Genomic DNA, 24,055 nt, shown 5'->3' on the forward strand with positions numbered 1-24,055 from the left:
TATTTTGTATATAAGTAGTTAGTATCTGCAATTCTTGAACTCCCAATTTATCCCTTCCCATCCCTTTTCCCCCCTGGTAACCATAAGTTTGTTTTCTATGTCTGTGAGTCTGTTTCTGTTCTGTAAATAAGTTCATTTGTGTTAGTTTTTGAGGTTCTACATATAAGTGATATCACATGGTATTTTTCTTTCTCTTTCTGGCTTACTTCACTTAGACTGACGATCTCCAGGTCCATCCATGTTGTAGCAAATGACATTATTTTATTCTTTTATGGCTGAATAGTATTCCATTGTATAAATAGACCACAGTCATCTGTTGATGGACACTTAGGTTGTTTACATATCTTGGCTGTTGTAAATAGTGCTGCTTATAGTGTTTTAAAATATGTTTTCTTAAGGTGCTCTGGCAATGGGATTTATTTTTTTCTTGTGGTGACAATCCATATTGAAATATATATAGTTTGAATATATAGAGATATTCCTTTCATACACTTGTTCCTTTTACATAAGTCTTTGGATATAACTGGCTGTCCTTTAAAATTGTACTTGACCCATGGTAGGCCCTCAGTAAGCACGTGTTGAATGGGTGCACGCATGCGGACGTGGAAACCTGGCTAGTAATTAGGTAGGTGTGAAAAGACAGGAGACATAACTGTCTTAAAAAGGTTTAGCTCTGTCTCTCTGAGTATGTATGTCCTGATGGGCGCACCTACTTTAACTGTCCCTGTTCAAAAAGTGTGTCAGTTCTTTGCATGTCTATTTGCATGGCCTCATCCTCAATACAACCTTTGGATGTGGTGTCAGAGGGTCCAGATGACAAATCTCCTACAGACACTTACATGTGAGGAATGAGGTCCACTTGGCTTTCCCACCCTAGACCCCACCTAATAGCATTTACTTTTACATTTTCCCCAAATCTGTTGCCTCCTACTACTATTGGCCAAGGGGGAATTTTCAGAGATGCTCTATGATTATTGCACGGACAGCCTGCAGACTCGCCCCCTTGTGTCTTCTCCATTTCCAGATCATCATTGTCATCCACAAACTGTACTGCATGAAGCCACAGTATTAAAAGGCCAATAAAATAGGGTGCCTCTCTCTCAGGTACTTGAAGCAACGTTGGCTGGCGTAATGCATATAAAAGCATTGTACCAAAAAATTCAGTCAACCAAAAGATTAATTGAAGTAAAATGAAAACTAGTTTGACTGTTGTAAAAAGACTGAATCAATTTAAAAGTAGAGTTAATTTTAGACAACTGTAGGATTTATAGTTACAACAGAATATGAATGTTATAAATGTTGGAATTATAAATAATATAGTAGAGTGAAAATCGGGGCTGAGGGCAGGTTTGACAGGAGGGAGAATTCTTGCATTGTCCCAGCAGGGAGTCAGTTAACACTCTCTAAAGTTGAAGATGAATTGTTAAAAAAGGACCCAACCCTATTAAATTTGTTTATAATTTTAAACATATATACACATCCACACAAGGCGGAGGGCGGGTGCTTCAGGATATAACTCCCCTAAAAGAGTGAAGTGGCATGAAACAGACCACGTGGGAAGGTGCCCTGGGGTCAGGCCCTGTCCCCTGCCTCACTGGGCACAGGGCGGGCACTGTCTGGCACTTCCCTCACTCCCTGCATCATTCACCTGAACTTGCCATGAACTGTCCTGCCCTCCCTCCCTGCCTCCACCTGCCCGTCCCAAAACATCCAGCCAACACCCTGGGCCTGGCCTGACCGCAGTGCCTTCCTTTTGTTGGTCCTTTCAGCCTAGGGATGGTGGGGTGGTGGTAGGGACAGCTGAATAATGGGCCCGCCTGAGAGGCACACCCACCCACACCTACCCCCATGGGGCAGGGTTGTGCCTCTGCAGGCCAGCACGGGCGCCCAGCTTCGGCCAGGCCAGCCGAGCAAGTTTGGGAAGACGGTGCACCGGACATGTGCAGCCTGCCTGGAAATGTGACCACCAAGAAGCCAGGCTCAGGGAATTAAAAACCGACCGGTTAGACCCAGGGAGAATTTAAATATCTGCTTTAGCCCCTGAGCAACAACTCAGCTGGACCTTTTGCCTTTCCCTTCAGTACAAAAGGCTGGCTCAAAAGTGCACATGTCACCCCTCCAGCCGTGCCACGTAACACTGATATGTCATTTTGGGAGAGGGTGGGGCCCAGAGTCTTGGGATGGCCTTGTGTCCTCAGTTCATCCAAGGCTCCCCAGCACCACTCTCCCCACCCCCGAGCACTTTCTCCCTTGACCTGCCTGACCTGGGGGCATGCTTTCCATAAAGCCCACCCATCACTGCCCCACCCCCCATTTTACGTGGGGACTGAACTCTGATCCAGACTTGAGCATGTTCAGATGCTTTCCCTCTTGGCTCTTTGCACAAAGACAGCACCCCAGTGCATCCAGTTGCCCACCTCTCCTGTCCACGGGAGGGCTAGCATCTCTGACCCAGGGCATGGGCCTGGCTTCCAGGCCACTCCTGTACCGCTGCATCGATTTTTCCTGTTGGTTTCCTCACTTGTGTCCTGACACTGTCTGTGGTGTGTGTGTGTGTGTGTGCGCGCGTGTGTGTGTGTAGTTGGGGCTGTGTAGTGGGAAGGAGCAGTTGTGTGTCTCCAGACCCTCTCAGCTGGGGTGGGGCTGCAGAGTGCCCTCAGGGGTGGCCTGTCCTCTGAAACAAGGAACTACATTATATGATCTTGAGAGGGCTGGGGCTCAGGTCCCTTCCTGGAAACAGAGGTGCAGATGTCCTGAGCTGGATGCCTGAGCCCAGGAGTGGGGAGTTTCCATTCTCTTGCTGCCAGTCTCACTAGTTTAACCAGGAATATGAAAACAGTATAGACTGCGTTGATTTTGGTGATGGCTACAGACCTCCAAGCTTGGCAAATCGGTCTCTCTACCTCCCCTCCCTCCAACACAAACCATCCTCTCATGACCCTGCCTTACTCCCCTGGGCCATCAAAGCCCAGGCTGGAGGGAGGGAGGAGCAGGGGGGAGGAACAGAGGTGAGCAGAAAAGTTGCCTAAGTTTTCTTACTTAATACAATAACTGAGAGATTTGAGGGCTGGCATCACATGCTGCAGCAAGGAAGATAACTTTACTTCCATTTTACAGATGAGGAAATTGAGGCTAAATAGATTTCTTATTTTACTAACATCAGGTCAATTGTTCAGGCATCTCAAACCCAGTTAGAAGCAGGGCTTGCATTCAGACCCTGATCTGTGTCAGATTCTATCCACTCTGAAGTTCCTGATCAAGTGCATTGCCACCTCCACCCTTTCTCAAAGCCCTCTGTCATGCAGGTGAGGGAGGGTCCTTCAAGGCACCACATGGCCTGTCTGAGGACCCGACATACAGCTGCCAAGTGTGGGTGCACTTTGGTGCTGGGAGCTCGTGTCCATTCGGGCTGCTGTCTCGCCATCCTTATCTCTCCACCAGATGGGCAGTTGGCTCTGTTTTGGTGTCATAGGGAGCAGAGTTGCAGAGCCTGGGCCTCTGAGCAGGGGAGGCTGAGAGCCCACTACTGGTGGCACTTGACCTTGGCTGAAGAGCTGGCCTCTCTGATGCTCGGTGCAAGCCCCTCTGGCTGCTGCCTGAGTAGTTCACTGTCTCCCAGATGTGGCGTCCCAGAGATGAAGGGGCTGTGGATGGAGAACCAGTCCAGAGCGGGTAGACTGTACCGGTGAGTTCTGACGCTCCCAGGTGGAGTGGCTTGGCTGAGCTGGGACTCGAGCTGCGAACTGGCAGCTCGCAGGCCTGTGGGAGGGGCGCTGTTGCTGTTACCTGCTAGGGCAGAGGAAAAAGCGCTCTTTGCCTGAATCCCTTTGACCCATGCTCTCTTCTGGCCTTTGGCCACCCATCCCCCATCCCTGATGAAGCCCTGGCCTCAGGTGCAGTGCAGGGGAGGGAGGGCCAGACCACGATCAAGTGGAGGGGGCGGTTTCCCAGAAAACAGGGCTATTGAGACACAACCAAGTGTGAAGGATTCCCACTCCCAATTCTGCCACTTACTGGCTGTGAGGCTCTTAACAAGCCTCAATGTCTCCGAGCCTCAGTTTCCTCATCTCTAAAATAGGAGCAGAACAATGGAGCTGGAAACGTACATCCACATGAAGACCTGCACACAGGTGTTTTTATAGCAGCTTCACCCGTAATTGGGAACCCTTGGAAGCAACCAAGATGTCCTTCATAGGTAAATGGATACATAAACCGTGGTCCATCCAGACAGTGGCATATTCTTCAGAACTAAAAAGAAATGAGCTATCAAGTCATGGAAACACACGGAGGTACCTTAAATGCATATTACTCAGTGAGAGAAGCCAATCTGAAAAGGCTATGCCGTGCGTCATTTCAACTATGGGACATTCTGGTGAAGGCAAAACTATGGAGACAGCAAAAAGATCATTGATTACCAAAGATTAGTGGGGAGGAAGGGATGGACAGGAAGAGCACAGAGGTACTTAGAGCAGTGAAACTGCTCTGTGTGACACTTCAATGGTGGGCACATGTCATTAGACATTTGTGCAAACGCACAGAATGTACAACACCAAGAGTGAACCCTAATGTAAGTGATGGACTTTGGGTGACAGAGACACGTCAGTGTAGGTTCATCAGGTGTAACAAATGTCCACTCTGGTCGGGGGTGTTGCTAATGGGGTGGCTGTGCATGTGGGGGACAGAGGGTATGCATATGGGAACTCTTTGTATCCTTCTGCTCAGTTTGGCTGTGAACCTAAAACTGCTCTAAAACATAAAGCGTATTTTTTTAAAGTAGGGATAGAAATGCATATCACAGAGGCATAGTATTGATTGTGTGAAATCATATTTATAAAGTGTCTGACACACTGTAAGTAGTGAATAATGGTACCTGTTGTCATCACAATGTGGGTACAAGATTTTTCTCTGTTCCTTTTTTGTGGTATTTTTTTATTAGTAAAGAATATTCATTGTAACAGCCTAGAAACTATAAAGAAAATAAAAATACTAGAAATCTTATCACTCAGAACAAGCATGTTACCTTCCTTGCAGGTTTCTCTCTATGTGTAATGTGTATGTAGGTGTGTGTATATTTTTATATGACAAGGACCATAAAACACAATCTTTTTCTCTTTCAATGATATGCTTGTGGACATCTTTCCAAGTTGACCAATATTAATCTACATCATCTTATGTAATGGCTAAATCGTTTTAAAATGTAACTCTAACTGGCCCCCTACTGCAGGTGAATATGGGGCATTTCTAGCATCTTGTTGCCATAAACAACTGTGTAGTAAACCTTTCAGTGGAGACATATTTAGATACAAATAAATATGCACTGAGGATAAATCCCTGCAGGAATCTGGTACCACCAATAAGGCAAGAACCGTCTTGCTTACCACAACCTCCGTAATACTGGAAGTGATCAATTTTGGTTAACAATTTTCTTTTCTGAACCTAGAGCAAGATTTTTGAAGTTCACATATTGGAGGGGGTGGGTGGGAAGGCAGGGAGGAGAGGCGTCCCGGGCGGGCAGTGGAGACTCTCCGAGGTGGGGGAGGGTGGCCCTTCACCAGGCTCCCTGTCCACCTGGCGCCTGACCTCTGCAGGGAGCTGAGACCTGGGGCTTCTCTTGCTCAGACTGAGGAGAGGGGTTCAATGGGGGTCTGAGGATGCATCAGGGACTCTTGTATCAGGACTCAGTGGAGTCTGAAGGAAGGTCACTGAACACTGATGGGATGTGCCCAGGCAGGCTTCTGGGATGAGGATGCCAGATGCTGTGACCACTGGAGAGATGGACCTGGATTTTAGCCGGTTAACAAGAATAGCTAATATTTATTGATGTCTTAGTCTGTATCAGATGTGTATTATTATTTTTATAATTATCTAGTTGGATTCTCCTAGCAACCCTGTGAGGCAGGTCCTGCCATCATCTCTTTTTAGCAGAGGAAGGTGAGGCAGGCTGGCTTTAGGACTCCAGCCTAGGGTCAGGTCAGCACTCACACCTTGGTCGCTCCCCCTCGGCAAAAGACAGAAGACCATTCATTCATTCCTTTCTCTGTTCACTCAACCAATTCATACCAACCTGGTCCTCTCAAACCCCGAGCAGGGCCCAGAGCAAAGGACTGGGAAAGGGTGGACTTCAGGAACTGCAGCCCTGGGGACTTGGAGGAGGGGTGTGTGGTCACAGCAGGAACCAGACAGACTCAGGTCCGAGGGGAAATCTTGGAGCCACATGGAGAGAGGTGTTCCTGGTGGGGGGAGCAGGCAGAGTCAAGGCTGCAGAGCGCAGTGGGGCTGTAGGTGGTGGAGCAGGGCTGGGCCAGCCTGGGACAGACGGACACAGAGAGACTTCTGCCTGGTCTCTGAGTGGGCACAGCTGGTCCTGAGTGGAGAGACCTCAGCACAAGAATGAGGGACTCTTCTTTTAACAAGTAAAGAGCAAAAAAATGTTTAATGAGTCAATAGATGAATGAATGAAAAAAACATATTTTGACATAATAGGAAAAAACATTGCATTGATTTCCCAGATACTTGCTGAGTTCCTGTTTACATACTTTAAAAAACTGCCCTCGAAATTTCCCTTCAAGATAAAGCGGACATTTTAATATTGAATGTTTAAAGTGACAGTTGTTCAAAGGAAACTGGCTAAAGAGAAAGCTTTTAAAAAGAGATGCTTGGGGGCGCTTCTCTGTTGTTCCACAATTTTGTAGAGAAACATATTTCTATATTAAAAAATACAACTGGAGACAGAAGTTTCTACTTCTCTTTAAAAAATATACTGATTGATGATTTTTAAAAATGTATTTGAACCATTTATGGAATGAGGGACTCTTGAAGAACTGAGAAGGCAGCTAAGATAGGGACCCCAAGACTGAGGACTGTCCCCACTGACTTGCTCAGAAAGACTTTACTCCTGCTTTTTAAAAACTTTTCTAACATTATAATTTTCCAATGCATTTTTTTTTTTTGGTGGTGGTGGTGGTAGTGGATTTTGTTCGTTTGTTTTTTCAAATTTTGCTGTATCGCCTAAGAACAAAATTATTTTAAAACTAAAAGCTATTTGTGTGCTTGTTTGGGAAATGATAGCCAGGGGAAGGTTGGAGAGACTACAGATGACCCTCCAGGAGCTCGGTGGGATGGGAAGGAATCCGCAGGGCAGGCTAGGGGTGGGGAACACTGACTGGGGGCCTCCAGGTCCCAGGCCTTCTGTGTGGCGCTTTCCATCATGAACCCCATTTAATCCTCATGACAGCCCAATGGACTGGCTATTATTCCCATTTAGAGTCGAGGAAATTAATGATCAGAGAAGCTCAATAACTTACCCAAGGTCATGGGCCCGGGTAGAGGCCTGGCCTTGCCCCAAGTCCATTCTCTTCCCATCACACCGCAGTACAGGCCAGGTCCCTGAAGGAGGAAGGGGGACGGTGGTCAGATTTGTTCTGAAACTGACCTTGTCCAAGAAGGCCTGGGGTGTCCAGCGAGTGGATGCAGGGCTCCTGGATTCAGAGGCTGTCATGTTTCCCTTTGGGCCTCAGAAGTGGCTTTGGCCATGCAGGGTGAGAAGCGGTGCTTCACTGACCTGGGAGTGACCGCTAGGGAGGCCGGTGGGCTCGCTGGAACCCACCCTCTGTACCCTGGGAGCCTGCCTCATCTGTGCCCCATGTCCTGGCTCCGGCTGGGGGAGGGGGAGCATCAAGGGGGGAGCTCTGCACTGTCTCAGGGTCTTACACACAACCCTGGGGTGAAGGTCCTTAAGGGTCCCTTATCAATGGAATGTCCCTGGTTCAGAAAAATTAGGCTCTTTGTGTGCCTCTGTGTGTGTGTGTGTGTGTGTGTACACATTTGGCAACTGGGGTGGGGCAGGGACTAACTTGGCAGCCCTGGGTATTACAGGGTGGTTTGCAGCTTCTGTATTTTGGAAAACAGTCTCCTAGCACACATAGTTCCATCTGCTGGGCTCACCTCCTCTGGGTTGAAATGGAAGGAAGATGGCCTCTCTGGGTATAGGTTGCCATGACCTTTGAGCCTGACCCCCTTGTTCAAGACGGTACCTTCGGTGGTGACCTTCAAGGCCCGAGACAGCCAAGAGCAGGGCTGGTGGAGTTAGGCAGGTGGTCCTGGCCTCAGCTCAGCACTCCCTGGCCTTCTTCCTCTTCCAGTCTGCTGCTGCTCCCTGGAGATCAGACTGTGTGCCCTCACCAAAAAAAAAAAAAATGTTATGTTGAAGTCTTAACCCCCGGGATGTCAGAATGTGACCTTATTTGGAAATAAGGTAATTGCAGGTGCAATGCTTTAAGAAGAGCTCACACTAGGGTAGGATGGTCCCCTAATCCAGTATGACTGGTGACATGTGTAGATAGACGGCCATGTGAAGACACAGGCACACAGGGAGGAGGCCATGTAAAGATGGGGGCAGAGACTGGAGTTCTGCGGCTGGGAGCCGAGGAACACCAAAGATAGCAGCAAGCCATCAGAAGCTGGGAAGAGGCAAAGAAGGATTCTCCCCTGCAGACTCCAAGGGAGCATGGCCCTGCCCACAACTCGATTTCTGACTTCTGGCCTCAAGAACTGGGAGACGATCAATTTCAGTTTTAAGCCACCTAGTTCGTGGTGCCTTGTTATAGCAGCTAGGAAACCAGTAGGGTCCGGGTCAGGGGGTGGCCCCTAGGAGCCGTCTCTCTATCCTGATCCACTGTTCCCTCCTCGGAGCAGGGCCCCTCTGTGGCTGTGTCCCCATCCTTCCTCCTAAAGTGGTCCCCTTCTATTTCCATAGACCTCTCTTCCCAAACCTGGAAGCACATTTATTTTCCTTAAAATGTCCCTGGGGATGGGGACGGGCCTGTAGCTGCAAGGGAAGCATGCAGAAGGGAAGGGGTCATTCTCCTGGGTAGATGACAACGCTGATATCAAGAAATGTCAGTTCTTCCTGAGCCACTGCGGTTAGAGCCTAGGGGTGTTGCCCCTGAGACTTTTGCTGCCTCTTGTTGGGGAGATCTTCAACCTGTCTATTCTTCAGTGTCAGACCTCTGTGCCTCCTCTCGGCCCCTGCGATGAGAGAGAAAGTCTGATCCATTCTTCAGGCTCCCCACAGCCCCCTCCACCAGGAAGCCTTCCCAGCGGCCATGGCTGGCTGGTGTCTCTGCCCTCTGAGCAGCCTTCCTGGATCGGTGCCGCAGTCAGTCCCCGGCTTTGTGCCGTCCTCCCACTCGTTAGTTATCCTTTCACATGCATGTCCTGTCTGCCCAGCTCGCCTTACTTCCCCAGCGACCCTGTCTTATTCATCCCCACCCTCAGGCAAGCCCAGGCACGGGGAAATCCATGCTCAAGGCATTGAAGTTGTTGCCGAAGACGAGCCTGGCTGTCCAGGGAAGGCGGAGCCCTTCCCAGGGGCCTGTGTGGCCCTGCGCCACCCAAGTCCCTCTCTCTTTCTTCATCCAGATTGAGCACCAGCCAAGGGCTGCGGAGGACCGTGGTACCAGAGGCAGGCGTTGGCTTGGCAGCGTCTCGGGATGAGCTATCTTGTGGGAAAGACGGCCTGTGGGAGTTGAACCACTGGGTCCCGGTGGAATACAGCTCTGCCTTTGGAACCTCATGGGTATCCCCACTCAGAGCACTGAAAAAGATCAGACTTACATCTCTCACCGCAGGGGCCGAGAGGAGGCACGGAGGTCTGACACTGAAGTCCGTACTCAGAGCTAGTAAGCCTGCAGGCTACCTACCGGCTGGGGCTGGTGGGGCTTGCTTCTGTGTGTGGAGAAAGGCACGGGGGCTCTGACTTCATCTCTTCTGGCCTAAAAGCCCTGGGCTTAGCATTTCCAGGGGCCAGGAAATATCAAGACGTGCTTTGGTGGTTTTGCTGCAGTCTGTGATTACTCGGTCTGATGGGACAGTCGTTGGTACTCCAATGTGCTTTTTATAAAATCCCGAACCACTCCTCTTGGAGTCTTCTGTTCCCTGGCTCTGCCTAGCTCAGCATCAGGCCTGTGGAAAAAAAAAATCTGAGGTTTTGGTGCTGTTTTCAGGGTGTGTGTGTGGGTGTGTGTGTCAGAGAGAGACAGACAGACAGTAATTGAGAGATTCAGATGCGCAGATGGACACAGCATGCCTGTGTTGGCAGGACAAGGAGTTGAAGGAGCGGTCCTTCCTCCCCTTCCTTGTTTCCACTCCTTGGCACCCCTGGAGCATTCTTCTTCGCTCAGAGAGCGGCCAGGAGCTGCACAGGTGCATCCCAGGGGCGGAGCCGGGAACAACGCTTCTTTGTGTGGTCTCTGGCCTCGGTGCTCCCTTATCAAAGCCCTGGCATTTCTGGGCATTGCAAGCAGGAGAAATTTGGCTTGCACACCCCTCCACCCCGTGCCCTTAACCCCACCAGGGGTGAGGCCAGCCTCGTGCTGGGCAGAGATCTCCCACAGCGGGGTCTAGGCATGCATGTGGGCACTGGCATCCCATCTCCTGGTGAGAGTCCAGCTTCTCGGGAGGAGAGTCAGAAACCCTAGACAAGAGGGGATGTCAGTGGGCCTCACCTGCGGGCATGAGGAAGGTGAGCGGTAGGGCTTCTAAATGCCATCCCAGAAGGGTGGGCAGGAAACTCAGACCATCGAGTCAGAAGGCTGCAGGGTTCTGGAATCTCTTTGTGTCCCCGCATTGGCCTGGTGCCCTCCTGCAGACATTGATGGCAAAACCTGTAGGAGGAATGTGTTTCAGGTGCTCACCTTTGGGGATGCAGCAGAAGGGGGCAGCTGGGGAGAGTGGGGATCTCATTCCCAAACTCCCCGAAAAAGTAGGGAGAAAACCCAACCTTATTGCCACCCCAAGATAGAGTGTCCTACAGCAGCTTTAAAAAGACCATCCAGGGAGGAGGGTAGAGCTCAGTGGTAGAATGTGTGCCTAGCAAGCATGAGGTCCTGGGTTCAATCCCCAGCACCGCCATTAAAATAAATAAATAAATAGCCTAATTACCCCCTCCCCCACCTTCAACCTCATCTCTCTTCTGCCATGGAGGCTCCAGAGAGAGCTACTGAGGAAGCTGGAAGCTGCTGGCAGCCTTGGCTCTTTCACTGTGCTGTGTGTCATTGGGCACCTCTCCTTACCTCTCTGAGCCTTAGTTTCTCCAACTCAAGGCTCTTTTCAACTCTAGTCGCTAAGTCTTCCTTCCACAGAAGTGACCACTGTCTGTGACACAGCTGTGTGCTTCCCCCCAGCACCTAGCATGGGATGTTGTCTGTAGGCTACTTGGGCCCAGTTAGACACCCCACCCCGATATTTCTAGAAGGGGCAGGGTCGGAGGCAGGTGACAGCCATTCCTGTTGATGACAACGCCTTTGTCCCTGGAGGCACTTTCAATTTGTTCAGACCTCTTCTCCTTTATAACCATGAGCATCCTTGTGCACCAGGCCGGGCGGTTATTACCTGAACGTTACAGGCTGCAGAGCAAGGCCCAGAAAGGCGAAGTCCTTGCCCGGGGATCCACGGCCCCTAGTGATGAACATAAATTGGTAGAAAGAGCACCAGCCTGAAACCAGATGATCTGACCTTGAGGAAGCCACCAACGTCCCTAGGCCCCAGTGTCCTGTCTGTAAAGTGGCAGTAATAAAGATTGCAGGGTCACACAAAATCACGGAAGTGGAAACAGTTTGCAAACTGTAAAGCACCCGTGAACCGTCACCATCGGTGCTGGCGCTCGGTGTCGTTCTCACGGTGTTCTTCCGGCTCCGCTTCTTGCCCACGTGCTCTTCCCTCCGGGAGCTGGCATCTCTCTGGGACTCCTGTCTGGCCCCTAATCCCGCTGCTGTTCTCTCCCTCCAGACTGCAGATTCACCTGCCACCCGGAGTGCCGCAGCCTGATCCAACTGGACTGCAGTCAGCAGGAAGGCGCCGCCCGGGACAGACCCTCTCCAGAAGGCACCCTCACTCCGACCTTCAGCCAGGTAGGCAGCGAGGCTTGAGGACCAGGCTGGGGGCAGCTTCTGCAGGTGCCTGGGCTGCTCCCCCCACCTCTCCCAGGAGCTCTGGTGAGCAGCAGGCCTTGTGAGCGTTCCACCCTGCTGGATGCTGGGGACCCTTTCTGGCCAGATGGGGTCCCCAGCACACACTCTGATCCTGCACCCCGTTCCAATGTTGGGGGGATTTTCCCACACCATGAAAGCAATTCCCTGTCACCCCCTGGGTGTCCTACAATTCAACTCAGTTCTGGCACTCTCCTCCCCCACCCCCGCCCCACCACTTCAGACACCAATCCCAAGGCCATGTTGTCACCTGTGCTTCTGACCAACTGGCTGTAGATCAGAGGTTTCCACAACTCCCTCCTAGTGTTCAATTAATTTGTTAGAGCAGCTCACAGAACTCAAAAAAACCTTTTACCTGCTAGATTATCAGTTTATTATAAAAGGGCGTAACTCAGAAACAGTCGGATGAAGGAGATGCACAGGGCAGGACATGGGGAAGCAGCACACAGTCTCCATGCTCCCTCCAGGTGCGCCACTCTCCCAGCACCTCCACCTGTTCACCAACCCAGAAGCTCCCCGACCCCACCCTTCTGGGTTTTATGGAGGCTTCATTACACAGACATGATTGATTAAATCATTGGCCAATGGCGACTGCTTCCCCCTCCAGCCCCTCTCCCCTCCCCAGAGGTCAGGGGGTGGGACTGTAAGTTCCAGTCCTCTAACAATCCTTGGTTGGTTCTCCTGGCAACTGGCCTGCATCCTTAGGTGGGGTTCAAAAGTCATTAACATAACAAGAAGCTCTTTTGTTGCTTTCATCACTTTGGAAGTTCCAAGAGTTTTAGGAGCTCTCTGCCAGAAATGGAGACAGAAGCCAAATAAGTATTTCTTATTATACATCACAGGATCACACACCCATTTTCAAGGGACTGGGGGAATGGAACAGAAACGGTGACACAGAGAAGTCTGTAGCTATTGAGAAGTGCCCTGTGGTTCACCCCAAGCACAAAGCCTGCTGTGACCTAGGGCTCCAGCCATAGATGTGGGTATGCAGAGGGGCCAGGGTCCCAGAGAAAGATCCTGAGGCTCCTCTGAGGCCTTAGAGCCCTGGGGCAGTGGGGATGCTGGGGCTGGCACTTCTCAGGCACATCGTCCTGCCTGCCATGCAGCCAGCCAGACCGGATCAACCTCAGAGGGACTGCACAAATATTTTTCCCTGTATTAAAGGACCAGGAAGTTGATGCCCAAAGCAGCTCTTGGTTCTGGGCTTTGCCAAGGCACTTGAACCAGGATGTGCCTGACCTTTGATGTTGAGGATTTGGGAGGGAGACAGGAGAGCATTGTTTTTAATTCTTGCATTGAGCAAACATTTATTGAATACCTACTATGTGCCAAGCACAGGTAAGAGTGGGGATAATAAATGATACACCCCAGTTCTTGTCCTCAGAGAGCTTACATTCAGGCAGGGGAGGCAGGACACAATCAAATGGTATGTACGGTGATGCAGGTTTCAACAGCGGTATGAATCAGGTGTTTCGAGTATCCAGCGCAATTGTTTTTGTTGGGAGAAATCAGGGAATACTTCTCAGAGGAGATGACATTTGATCTGAGTCTTAATGTATGAGTCGAAGGTTGCTGGTCAAGGAAGTAAGGAGTGTTCCGGGACATCACACACTTACTTACTGAACAAATATGTTGTGAATGTAGACCACGTGCCAGGTCCAGGGATGCCAGGGACTTAGTGACGCAGTCGAGTAGGGGAGCGAGACTGCACAAATAAACTCCGTGTTCCTGGGGGAGAAGTCCCGGCTGCTGTGAGGGACAGCACAGGTGCTGAAAGACTGGCTGTTTCCTCAAGAGAATATGGGTGGACCTGGGGAATGTGGGGTCCAGTCCCAAAAATCCCCAGGCAAGCCGTCCACACGCTTTTTCTGGCCATGATGTACTTGCTCCCCAATGTTCAGTCTCCTGATTCACCCATGGGTGCTGCCTGCCTCCCTGCTGCTCCCCAGGCTTTTTCCTCCCCCTGGGAAGACACTACAAGAAAGCTAATATGGAGGGAGGTTGTGGCTCAGTGGTGGAGCGCATGCCTAGCATGCATAAGGTCCTGGGTTCAATCCTCAGCACCTCTACTAAATAAATAAACCTAATTGCCTCCCTCCATTAAAAATTTTTTTTAATTAAAAAAAAAAGAAAGCTAATATGATGTATAGTGAATCAGCTCTAAACAATATTTTATTTTTTTAATTCTGTACATCCTCTGAACACTTTGGAATTGTAACTGTTTATAACGTAGCCTGGATGTAACCAGGCCTCTTGGGAGGGCTTTGCCCCATTCTGGGTGAGAAAAGGAAGGGAAACAAATCTGACCCCCAAAGCCCTGGTGAATAATGCAGATTTTTGCTGAAGGTTTTCTTTAGAAGACGAGGAGGGAAGTTATAAAGCACAACACAGAGCAGCATTTCCTAAAGATCTTACTTAAACATCTCTTTATTTCCCCAATTTTCTTTCCCATTGGAAACTTGCAAGTCTCTTCTCTCTGTTCCCCTCGACCGCGCCCATCCCCTATCCTGGAGCCTGCTTCCCTCCCCCCACTACATCCTGGATTTTAACTCTGGGTCTGTATTTCTTCCTCTAGAACAGCAGGTGTCAGATGGGGGGTGATTTTGCACACACACCCCCCACCAGGGGAACATTTGGCAGTTACTGGAGACACTTTGGCTTGTCACAGCTGGGGAGAGGCCATTCACACCTCGTGGGTAGAGGCCAGGGATGCCTTTAAACAGCCTCCAGCGCACTGGAAAGCACCCCCCGAAACAAAGACTCATCTGGCCCAAAATGTGAACAGCACAGAGGCTGAGAAACCCTGCCCTAGCCTGGCTCAGCCTGCTCTCAGGTGCAGTGGGCAGGAGGCCCCAGAGCAGGGCCTGGGGTTCGCTGCTATGCCTTTCTCAGAACGTCAGCAGTCAACAGGTGCTTCCAAGTCTGCGTATTTGGAAGCAGAGTGACTCCCTTGACTCTGTTGGAGAGGCGAGTCAACCTTAGAATCTTCTGGCAAGCTAAATCAGGGCTGTGTCCAGAGCAGAACCATCATGGAAATATAGAAGGAGCCATATGGAAGGAGCGAAGAGTCCCGAGGGGGTGCGGAGCGGCCCCCTGCCGGCAGCCAGCCTGGACGAGGTTTGCTCCGGGCTGGCTGGGTTGGGCTGCTGTGTTTGCCTTGGACAGGCCTGGCTGCATGCTTCAGCACAACTGGGGCAGGACCTAGCCTTCTATCAATAAAACCTGGGCCCGGCTCCAGGCTCACTCGCCTTTTCTAAAAAGCTTGTTTGTGCTGGTTTCCGCCTTGGCTTGGTTTTCTCTTGCATACCAGGATGGAGCTTTCATTCACCTTGACCTGGTCTCCTGGACGGAGCTAACCAAATGTCCAAATGCCGATTTCCGGGGGGATCTGTTGTGGCCAGGGCCCTGGTCGGAGGTCAGTTAGTTCGGGGGCATATGGCTGTCGGGAGGTCTCAGCTAAGTGGCATCTCTCTGCTCTGCTCTTTAAGGAAAAGAAAATCATTGATTTTCCTCCATCCGGAGGACACCACTGTTAGTTAGCAGTTTTATATTTTCTTCCTGTCCATTCATACATTTTTCAAAACACAACTGAGATCATCCTGCAGATACGTGTTTGGCCTCAACCTTTGAAAAGCAGTAATCCCAAGGTTCTGGCTGTCTTCTCTCTGCTGTGCCAGGCGGAGGAAGGGAGGGAGGAAGAAGGGCTGGAGATGGGAGGGGGCAGGGAGGGGCTCAGAGCCCCAGCTGCCCTCCCAGGGTGTGCAGGTCACTCAGGTCTCAGGTGGAGAAACGGAGGCAGGTGACCAGGAGCTGCCTGTGCTTTTCTCAACGGGTGGGTTCGGAGTCTCTCCTTGGAGATCTCTGAGGTCTGTGATGTCTGACTTTTCCCTTGGGCACCCATGCCGACCAAGCAAGTCCCTTTCCAGTCCACCCAGATCCCTTCTTGGGTTTAAGCCTGTTTCCTAGAGGACATGGTTGCCATTGTCTGAAGGTCACAATATATTACCCAAACAGCTGCAGTTCCTTTATTGGGGACATGCCCCAAAGACTTCATGCCTCAGGTTGTCCTAAAGGTTCTCTTATCACCTCTGTCCCTCAGGGGCCCCCCAGTGCCCTCGGGATGAAGTGAGACCTCTGCTGGTTAGGTCCGGTCCTTTCATTGCCTTTGGGGAAGAAGACCCCAAGAAAGGAAGTCCTTGCCCACAACTGCTGGTTCTCATCATTACCCCTGCAGCCCGGGGGGTCCTGGCAGCTCTGTCCCTCTGGCTTTCGGTGCCACTTTTTTGGTGCATGGCAGGCACAGGTGACAAGACAAAAACATAAGCAGTCTTCCTTCCACTCAGATCACTTACAGCCAGGGATTGAATCTTACATCCATCAGGCCTGGATTCCATCCCCTCCTCCTGGCCCTCCAGAATCCAGGAGCAGCATTCTGAAACCAGGCTCCCAGGGCACCCCCTGCAAAGTCCAGCTCCTTCCACAGCAGTCCCCAAACCTCACCCAGGCACTGTCCACACTTAGGATTCCGGCCATATCAATATTCCACCTGTGCTATTATTTACTTCACATTTCTCTTTAAACAGATTTCTTTTATTAAACTTAAACTTATATTGAGGGAAATTTTAAAAACCCTTGAATCACTGTTGATGTACTTAGGATTTTTTCCCTGACACTCATTAAATTAATATTTAATCTCTAAAATTAAAAAAGAAAAGTATGTCTAAGAACTGTGTCCTATTAATTCCACACGTATTCATTGAGCCAGGCACTGTTTCTGAATCCTTTCAGGTGCCCTCAGTAGGAAATGCTGCCTTCAGAGGCTGCTCTCTGCTAGTTCGGTGCCCTGACCACCGGGACATTGGGTCCAGCCCCTGACTAAGGGGCGCTACAAACAGTGGAGAGGGCTGTCGGGTGCTGGGAAGGGAATTCCAACCACCTGCACTGTGACCAAGGTGCTCTTCCCAAGGAGGGATGGATCTGAACCCGAAACAGACTCACGGACAAACAAACTGTGGTTACCAGGGAAGGGAAGAGGGGGAGGGACACATTAGGAGTTGGGGATTTAAAAAAATAATAATCATAAAATTAAAAAAAAGATCTTTTACAAACTCAGATGCCCAACCAATGTAAGGTGTTTGCCTGGCTCTAGGGCAAATCTGCATCTGTGTTTGTTAATAAAGTTTTATTGGAACTCAAAAAAAAGTAAAATACAAAACAAGGAAGGGATGGATCTATATGTACTCACAGGGGATAGTGTGAAGTGAGACAAGTTACCCAGTGGTACATGCAGGACAAGCCCATTTGTACTTTGTACACGTGTGTGTCTGTGTGTCTGTGCGTGTGTATGTGTGTGTGTGTATAAATGGAGAGCGAGGGCCAGCCACCTGTCAGAAGAGATCTCACTTTGGGAGGTGACAGGGGCGGAGTAAGAGAACTTCTGACTTCTGCTGTTTACTTCGGTGCTGTTTGAATAACCACGTGTTTCTATTGTAGTATTTTTTAAAGGTGATAAATTACTTTCTTAAAGAAAAGAAAGAGCCCTGGCCGGGGTGACAGAAGAGCTAGGTTCTAATTCAGATTGTGTAGATGACATTTGTGCCACGTGACCTGAGATAAGTCTCCTGGTTTCTCTGAGCCTCAGATTGCTTCTCTGAGAAATGGGATAGTAGGCAGGGTGGTTGTGCGGCTCCAGTGAGAAGACGTATGTGAAAGGATGACATTCCAGGGCAGTGTCTGGTGCCTCCAAAAGCCTTACTGGATTTTTTTACTTGTTTGTTTTTTGGGGGAGGTAGTTAGGTTGGTTTGTTTATTTACTCACTTACTTATTCTAATGGAGGCACTGGGGATTGAACCCAGGACCTTGTGCATGCTGACTAAGCACTCTACCGCTGAGCTGTACCCTCCCCCCGCCCCCGCCTTACTGGATTTTTTTTATCATGTCACCGTGTGATGGAAACCCTCAGTGACTTCCTGTTAGCGTCAAAATCAGTCTAAATCTGGATTAGCACACAAAACCCTTCATGGTCTGGCTCTGCCTACATGCCACAATACCAGAAAGTTGGGTTACTCTCCTGGATATAAAACCGGGACACTGTGGCTTTGTGGTTTGACGGGCACTTTTTGCTACAAGATTTAGGACTATCCCCTCCTTTGCGACGCAAGTTATTGCTCTACTCTGTCGATAAAAAGACTCAAGACCCTGTCCCCATTCACTAAAGGGACAGACAGCTTCCAGGGTGGATCTGCCTGGTCTGCTGCTGTGTTTTAGCCCCACAGGTCAGGTCACAGCTGCCTTTCTGCCTGCGCCTCCCCACCCCACTCCCAGCCCCCTACTGTCATTCCTTAGCAGGGCCCCTGCTGGAATCACCTCCTTCAGCCCCTGCAGCCGCTGAGCAGTGACTCAGCTGGCGTGGAGAGCTGAGTTTCCTGGCTCCCAGCCCAGTGCTCCCTCCTGCAGCCACCCCACTGTCTCCCTACCCCAGGCTCTGCCTTTCCAGAACCGTTCAAAAGAGCTAAGGGCCAGTGATCAGTCCTGCCCCAGCCCTCAGCCCCATGCCATGTGCTGAACCCAAAACTACCACACGGGGGAGCCAGGCAGCCAGAAGGGAGGAGCCTGGGGAACCCCGTCTATCCCTGAAGAGAGGCCCAGGGCTCCCTAACAAGGCTCTTGATAGACACCTTCACATTTCTCCAGGGATTCAGGGTCTTGGGCCCCTCTGAAATGTTCGATAAAGGTTTATCGAACTGAATTGTGATTGATAACAACAGTAGCTAACATTTGTTGAGGCACACCATGTGTTCATCGGTTATTGAAAGAGGGGTGTTGAAATCTCCAACTGTAACTGTGGGTTTGCCTATTTCTGTGTACCGTTCTATCTTCCTGTGTTTTAAACTCCATTATTGAGTGCATAAACATTTAAGCTCATTATGTCCTCGTGATTAATTGACCCTTTATTATTATGAAATAACTTTCCTCATCCCTGGCAATGTTCCTTGGTCTAAAATCTGCTTTTATGTTAATATAGCCATTCCAGCTTTCTTTTGATTACCATTAACGTGATATTCCTGAATCCATCCTTTTACGTTTAGGCTATTTGTGTCTTTATATTTAAAGGTCATTTCTGATAGACAGCAAATAGTTGGACCTTTTTTTTTGTAAATCCAATTGGATCATCTCTGCCCCTTAACTGGGTTATTTAGCTCATTTGCCTTTAATGTAATTATTGATATAATTAGATTTTAAGCCTCTCATCTTGCTATTTGTTTTCTGTTTGGCCTATCTGTTCTTTGTTTCCTTCTTCTTTTCTTCCTTCTTTCGGATTAATTGAATATATTTTATGATTCCATCTTACCTCATTTGTTGCCAGCCCAACCACATGTGCCAAAGGAGCCCATCCCTGGCCGCCCTGCTCCACTCTGGCTGGATCTGGACAGCTGCTCCGCCCTCCACAGATTTCCCTCCGCACTCTAGAAGCCAGCAGTGCTGGCCAAAGCTCTCATACTGAACAGCTGCCTCTAACAGGAGCTGTCCTAAGGCCTATCTGACCATCTCAGTCCAACCCAGGAAAGCTCAGTTCTGATCAGAGAGGGAAGACTTCCCAACCAGGAGGCACTTAATATCCTGGCTCCAAGTAGGGACAGAGATCTAATACTTATTTCTCTAAAAATCCTTAAGCACTGGAGCCATTTCTCTGTGCTCCTCACAGCTCCACCCCCTTCTTCTTTCCTAGAAGCAGTGGGCTGCCTGAGATCACTTCTGCCTGGGCGAGGTGGTCGTGAGGCTCTGAGAAGGCAACGTGGCTCTTTTTCTATGTGTACTAGTCCAGGAGGTGTTCACGTCTCATGTCTGAACCGTATCGCCCTGGCTATTGGAGGCCTGGCCTTGCCAGGAGAGGGCCATGTGAGGGATGGAGTTGTTGATCAGAAACCTTTTTGTGATTCTCTAGGCCCCCGAAAGGGGGACAATTAGAAGGCAGACTTCCTGGGCCTGACTCAGACCCAGCAGGAGCTCTGCAGGGCCTCCGCTTCTTGGTATGGGCTGATTTACCTGCCTTTGGTGTTCGTGTCAGGGCCCTATCGAAGCTGTTAGCCTGGCAGCCAAGTGAGAGAAGTGTGAAGTGGGCTAGAAGCCCCGAGAAAGTGAGTCTCCTGTGAGTCAGCCTAAATAGTGTGCAGCCGTGTACCTCTTACAACAGGAGGTCGTCTGGGGAGAAACTGAGCTCTCTGCTGTGCACAGTGGTTTAATGCTGTTAAATGCTGCTCTCAGGATGGAGGGGAGCATTTTTAAGATTCACCCCAGAGAGCATATCTGGGAAAGGCTTCTGAGAGGCACGGGGAAGGTGTGGGCGGTGTGGTCCTGACTGGTGAACATGTGTCAGGAAGCGGGGAGGCCAGAAGGAGGGTTTTGATGGGCAGAGGAAACAGCAAAAGCAAGACCACGAGAGGGCAGGGCGGCTGCTGGGAATGTGAATCAGATGTGTGCAGCTGGGAGGAGGGCAGCCTGATTGCGGCTGGAGATAAGTCTGAGCTGTTGGCTGGGCAGGTGCTGTGAAGGGCCTTGAAGGATCCATTCCGGAGTTTGGGATGTCAGCCTAGGCACTGGGGAGTCACTGGAGGAAAGACAACTGTGATAGAAAATTGTCAGACACAGAAGCTCTGGGTTTGAAATCTGATTTAACCACTTACTTGCTCTTTGACTGGGCAAATTAGCCACCCTGAGCCTCGGTTTACTCATCCGTACAGTACCTTCTTGCTGGGTTGTGAGGACCAAGTGTGATAATAAAGAGTGTGAGAGCTCAGTAACTCTAATATAATGTCTTATTTCATGTCATGCTACTAGACTGGACATTGTGAGAGTCAGGGACTCTGTCTTCTTCAGGCCTGAATGCGAACATCTTGTCCAGTGCCAGCCATGGAGAAGGTGCTGAGTGATTATTTGTTGAATAAATGAACAAGCAACTAGATCTCAATACTCAGTACTTACTCAATAATTATTGGTTGAAATCTGAATGGAAAGGTTTTATGATAGAACAGCCCTGATCAGATCCTGGTCTAGAAGCGTAACTTTGGCAACCAGGTGGGTGGGGAGGTTGGAGGAGGCAGAGACGGGAACCAGGGAAACTCCTGGAAGGCTTTGCAATAATCTATGGTAATGGCACTCTCATCAAGATAGGACATGCTGTACACCAGAAACTGACACATTGTAACTGACTATACTTCAAATTAAAAAAGAGAGAAAGCTAGGACGTTCTATCGGAGGGGGAGCAGATGGAGGGTGAGGCAAGGAGTAATCAGCCCAGTTTGGACCTGTTGAGAGTGAGGCTCTAGTGGGTAGGGTTGGGTACCCGTGAGCTGGTGCAGGTATCCATCTGGAGCTCCCCGGGAGAGAGAGAGTTATGAGCCTGGGTCTGGCAGGTGTGGTTGACAGCACTGGCGTAGGTGAGATCTAAGCTCCCAGGGAGAGAATGGGTGGAGGGTGGAGGGCAGTGGGTGATACTGAGAAAACAGCCAGCGGCTGAACCCTGGAAACCCTCACTGAGCCAAAGAGAAGACCGGGTCACAGGCGGACTGAGAGAGTAGTTCCTGACTTGTTTGTGTCGGACTGCGATTTCAGCAGTAAGGCTGTGATGAGAGCAATCAGGGGTCAACGCTCTGTACGTACGACTGCAGAGCGTTCAAGGCTTGGGTTCTGGGTCAGACCGGCTGGGCTGATTCGGCTCCACCGTGAACTAGCACGTCTGACTATGAGCTCGTTACTTACCCTGCCAGAACCTCCTTCTCTCTGTAAAATAGAGACAATAACCATAGCTTCCTCATCCATTTGTAGGGATTAAATGAAATGATGCACATGAATTTACTAGGACAGTGCCCGCACATACAGGCTAATAATGGTTTCAAAACAGGTTTCAAGGGTGAGTTGGCACCTCACCCAGTTTTCAGTCTCTGAATATGTTGGTCAGTATATGAGGCCCCAGATCTGATCTCGGACACCCCTCCATTGGACAGATGAGGAAACCTGATGTCCAGAGTTGCTCAAGATCCCACATCAAGCTGGAGGTGGAGCTGGGACTAGAACACCAGCTCCTGGCTTCCGTTTTTGTATCACAGCTTTTCTGGAACACAGACCCACAGGGCGGATTTAACAAGGGGATCTGGCCACATGTCAGGATCGCATCTGAGAAAGGAAGAAAGCTTAAAATAATGTCTTTCATCATCTGACGCTCTGAGACAGGGAAGTTGCCCATCCACCATTCCAGTGGGGCTTTCTGAACCCACCCCCGCCACGATGCTGCGGCTTTGAGGCTCTGGATGCTGCAGCTTCAGGTCAGGCTTCTCTTCCTGGGATCAGGGACAAGAACAGCCAGTTCCCATCCTTTGTGTGTTCACTTTCAGAGGCTTAAAAGGCTGTTGCTCAGGTTCTTCCCTACCGACTTCTCCCCTCCCCCAGCCAGGTTATCACTACGCTTGATTATTCACAGAGAAGAGGTGCAGACAGGGTCATTAGGCACTGAAAGGAACCCAGTCTTCCTCCCTCTGGGACACTGGAGCTTTGGTCTTGATTTTTTCTTCCTGGAGGCTGACCAACTTATTGTATCATATGTGATCTTCGCAGAGTTCTAGTCCCAGGGTCCTCGCCAGCAGTCTCCTTTTTGCTGGCTTCTTACACATGGCTGCCTTCCGAGCCTAGATCCATTGACAGGTTGAGTGGTGTAGAGACAGAGACACTAACTAGGCATTAAGAGGCTTTGAAAGAATGTAATGAGCTGTAACGGAACATGTTGCTTCCCTCAGTTTTCTCATCTTTAAAATGGGGGAATAATTCCTGCTCTCAAGGTTATAGAGAAAACTAAGTGATGCGTTAAAAGGGCTTTGAAAAGCCCTATTCAGATGTCAATTTTCATACTATTTGGACTGGCAGGGAGCAGCACCCTAAAAGAACACAGTGTCACCTCGACCTTCTCCTAAGCAGATCTGGCATCCAGTGTGTTAGTCACAGGGAGAGACTCACGCTCACTCCTGGGGTACTCTGGCTTGCTGTTCAAAAGCTTGTTATTAGCTGTATTTTAAGATTGTACATTTTGAATGACTCTAAAGACACAGTGTGGCCACAGAGAACTGGGACAATTTTTTTCTTTAAATATTGGCTTCCCACTGAGCAAGGAGGTTCCTTTTATAAAGAAATGCGTGTTCCTTTGCTGTGCTGCTGGACAAAGCAGGTAGGCTGTTACTGATGGCCCAAGGGTCATGTAGAGCCCCCCTCTCTGCAGGAGTCATCATTCTGGCACTGGGTTTGGAGGTGCTGGTGAGGCCAGTACCAGCTTCCTTTGCCTGAACCACTCTCTCTGGAAACACCCCCCCCACCTCTCCACTCCAAAAACAGCCTTTACAATACTCATTTGAAGATAAGATTGGTCCAGACAAAGCCAGAACCTACTTTCAACCACACTAATGTGAGTTCTTCCCTGGAAAGACCCCGCAGCTCACCCCAGCCCCCCTCTCCAGCTGTGCACCTCCACTTATTACCTACCTGTCAAGGGAAGCATCGACCATTCCCTGGAGCTGAGGCCCGTCAGCCGGCTGGGGCGCTGGCTCTCAGCTCTCTCATGTTCGTGCCTGCCAGGCTTCTGGGAAAAAGACTGAGTGGGAGGATGGAGCCAAACTGGGCTGCAGTTTGAAACCGTCCTGAGCACTGACAGATTTGACTAAGATGAGGGAGAGAGAGGGTTCCTCACAGAGGTAGCCAGAGCTTAAAACGGAGTTGGCAGCTTGCTGTCCGGGGGCTGAGTCTAGCCGTCCACCCAGCTTGTGCCCCAGGACTGGATGGAGACTCTCAGAACTGCAGGAGACACAGACTTGGAGAGTCCTGCTAACCCCTTTCAGCCACTCTCTGGGGGTGCTCCTGGGGTCCCCAGGCCGTCAGACTCCACGAGTGTGGTGCCCCTAGCATTGCCAGGCTCTGAAGGCTTGTCTTCTTTTCCTGAGACTCCAGGCCCCACTCTATTGAAAGACGGCAGCGTGCACACCAAGACAGTCCCATTGCGTTGAGCGACTGTACCTCACGGCGGCTC

General features: G+C 50.1%; 1 protein-coding gene across 1 annotated transcript in view; it reads left to right on the forward strand.

Moving 5' to 3' along the window:
* The window catches only part of RASSF5 (Ras association domain family member 5), a 68,846-nt gene that overhangs the window by 13,975 nt on the left and 30,816 nt on the right, over positions 1-24,055 (forward strand). The window contains exon 2 of the mRNA XM_031438690.2: positions 11,788-11,909. Coding sequence (XP_031294550.2) covers positions 11,788-11,909 — 122 coding nt within the window. The remainder of the gene's footprint in view (positions 1-11,787; positions 11,910-24,055) is intronic.

Source organism: Camelus dromedarius, chromosome 21 (genome assembly GCF_036321535.1).
Source record: "Camelus dromedarius isolate mCamDro1 chromosome 21, mCamDro1.pat, whole genome shotgun sequence".
Classification (NCBI taxonomy): domain Eukaryota; kingdom Metazoa; phylum Chordata; class Mammalia; order Artiodactyla; family Camelidae; genus Camelus; species Camelus dromedarius.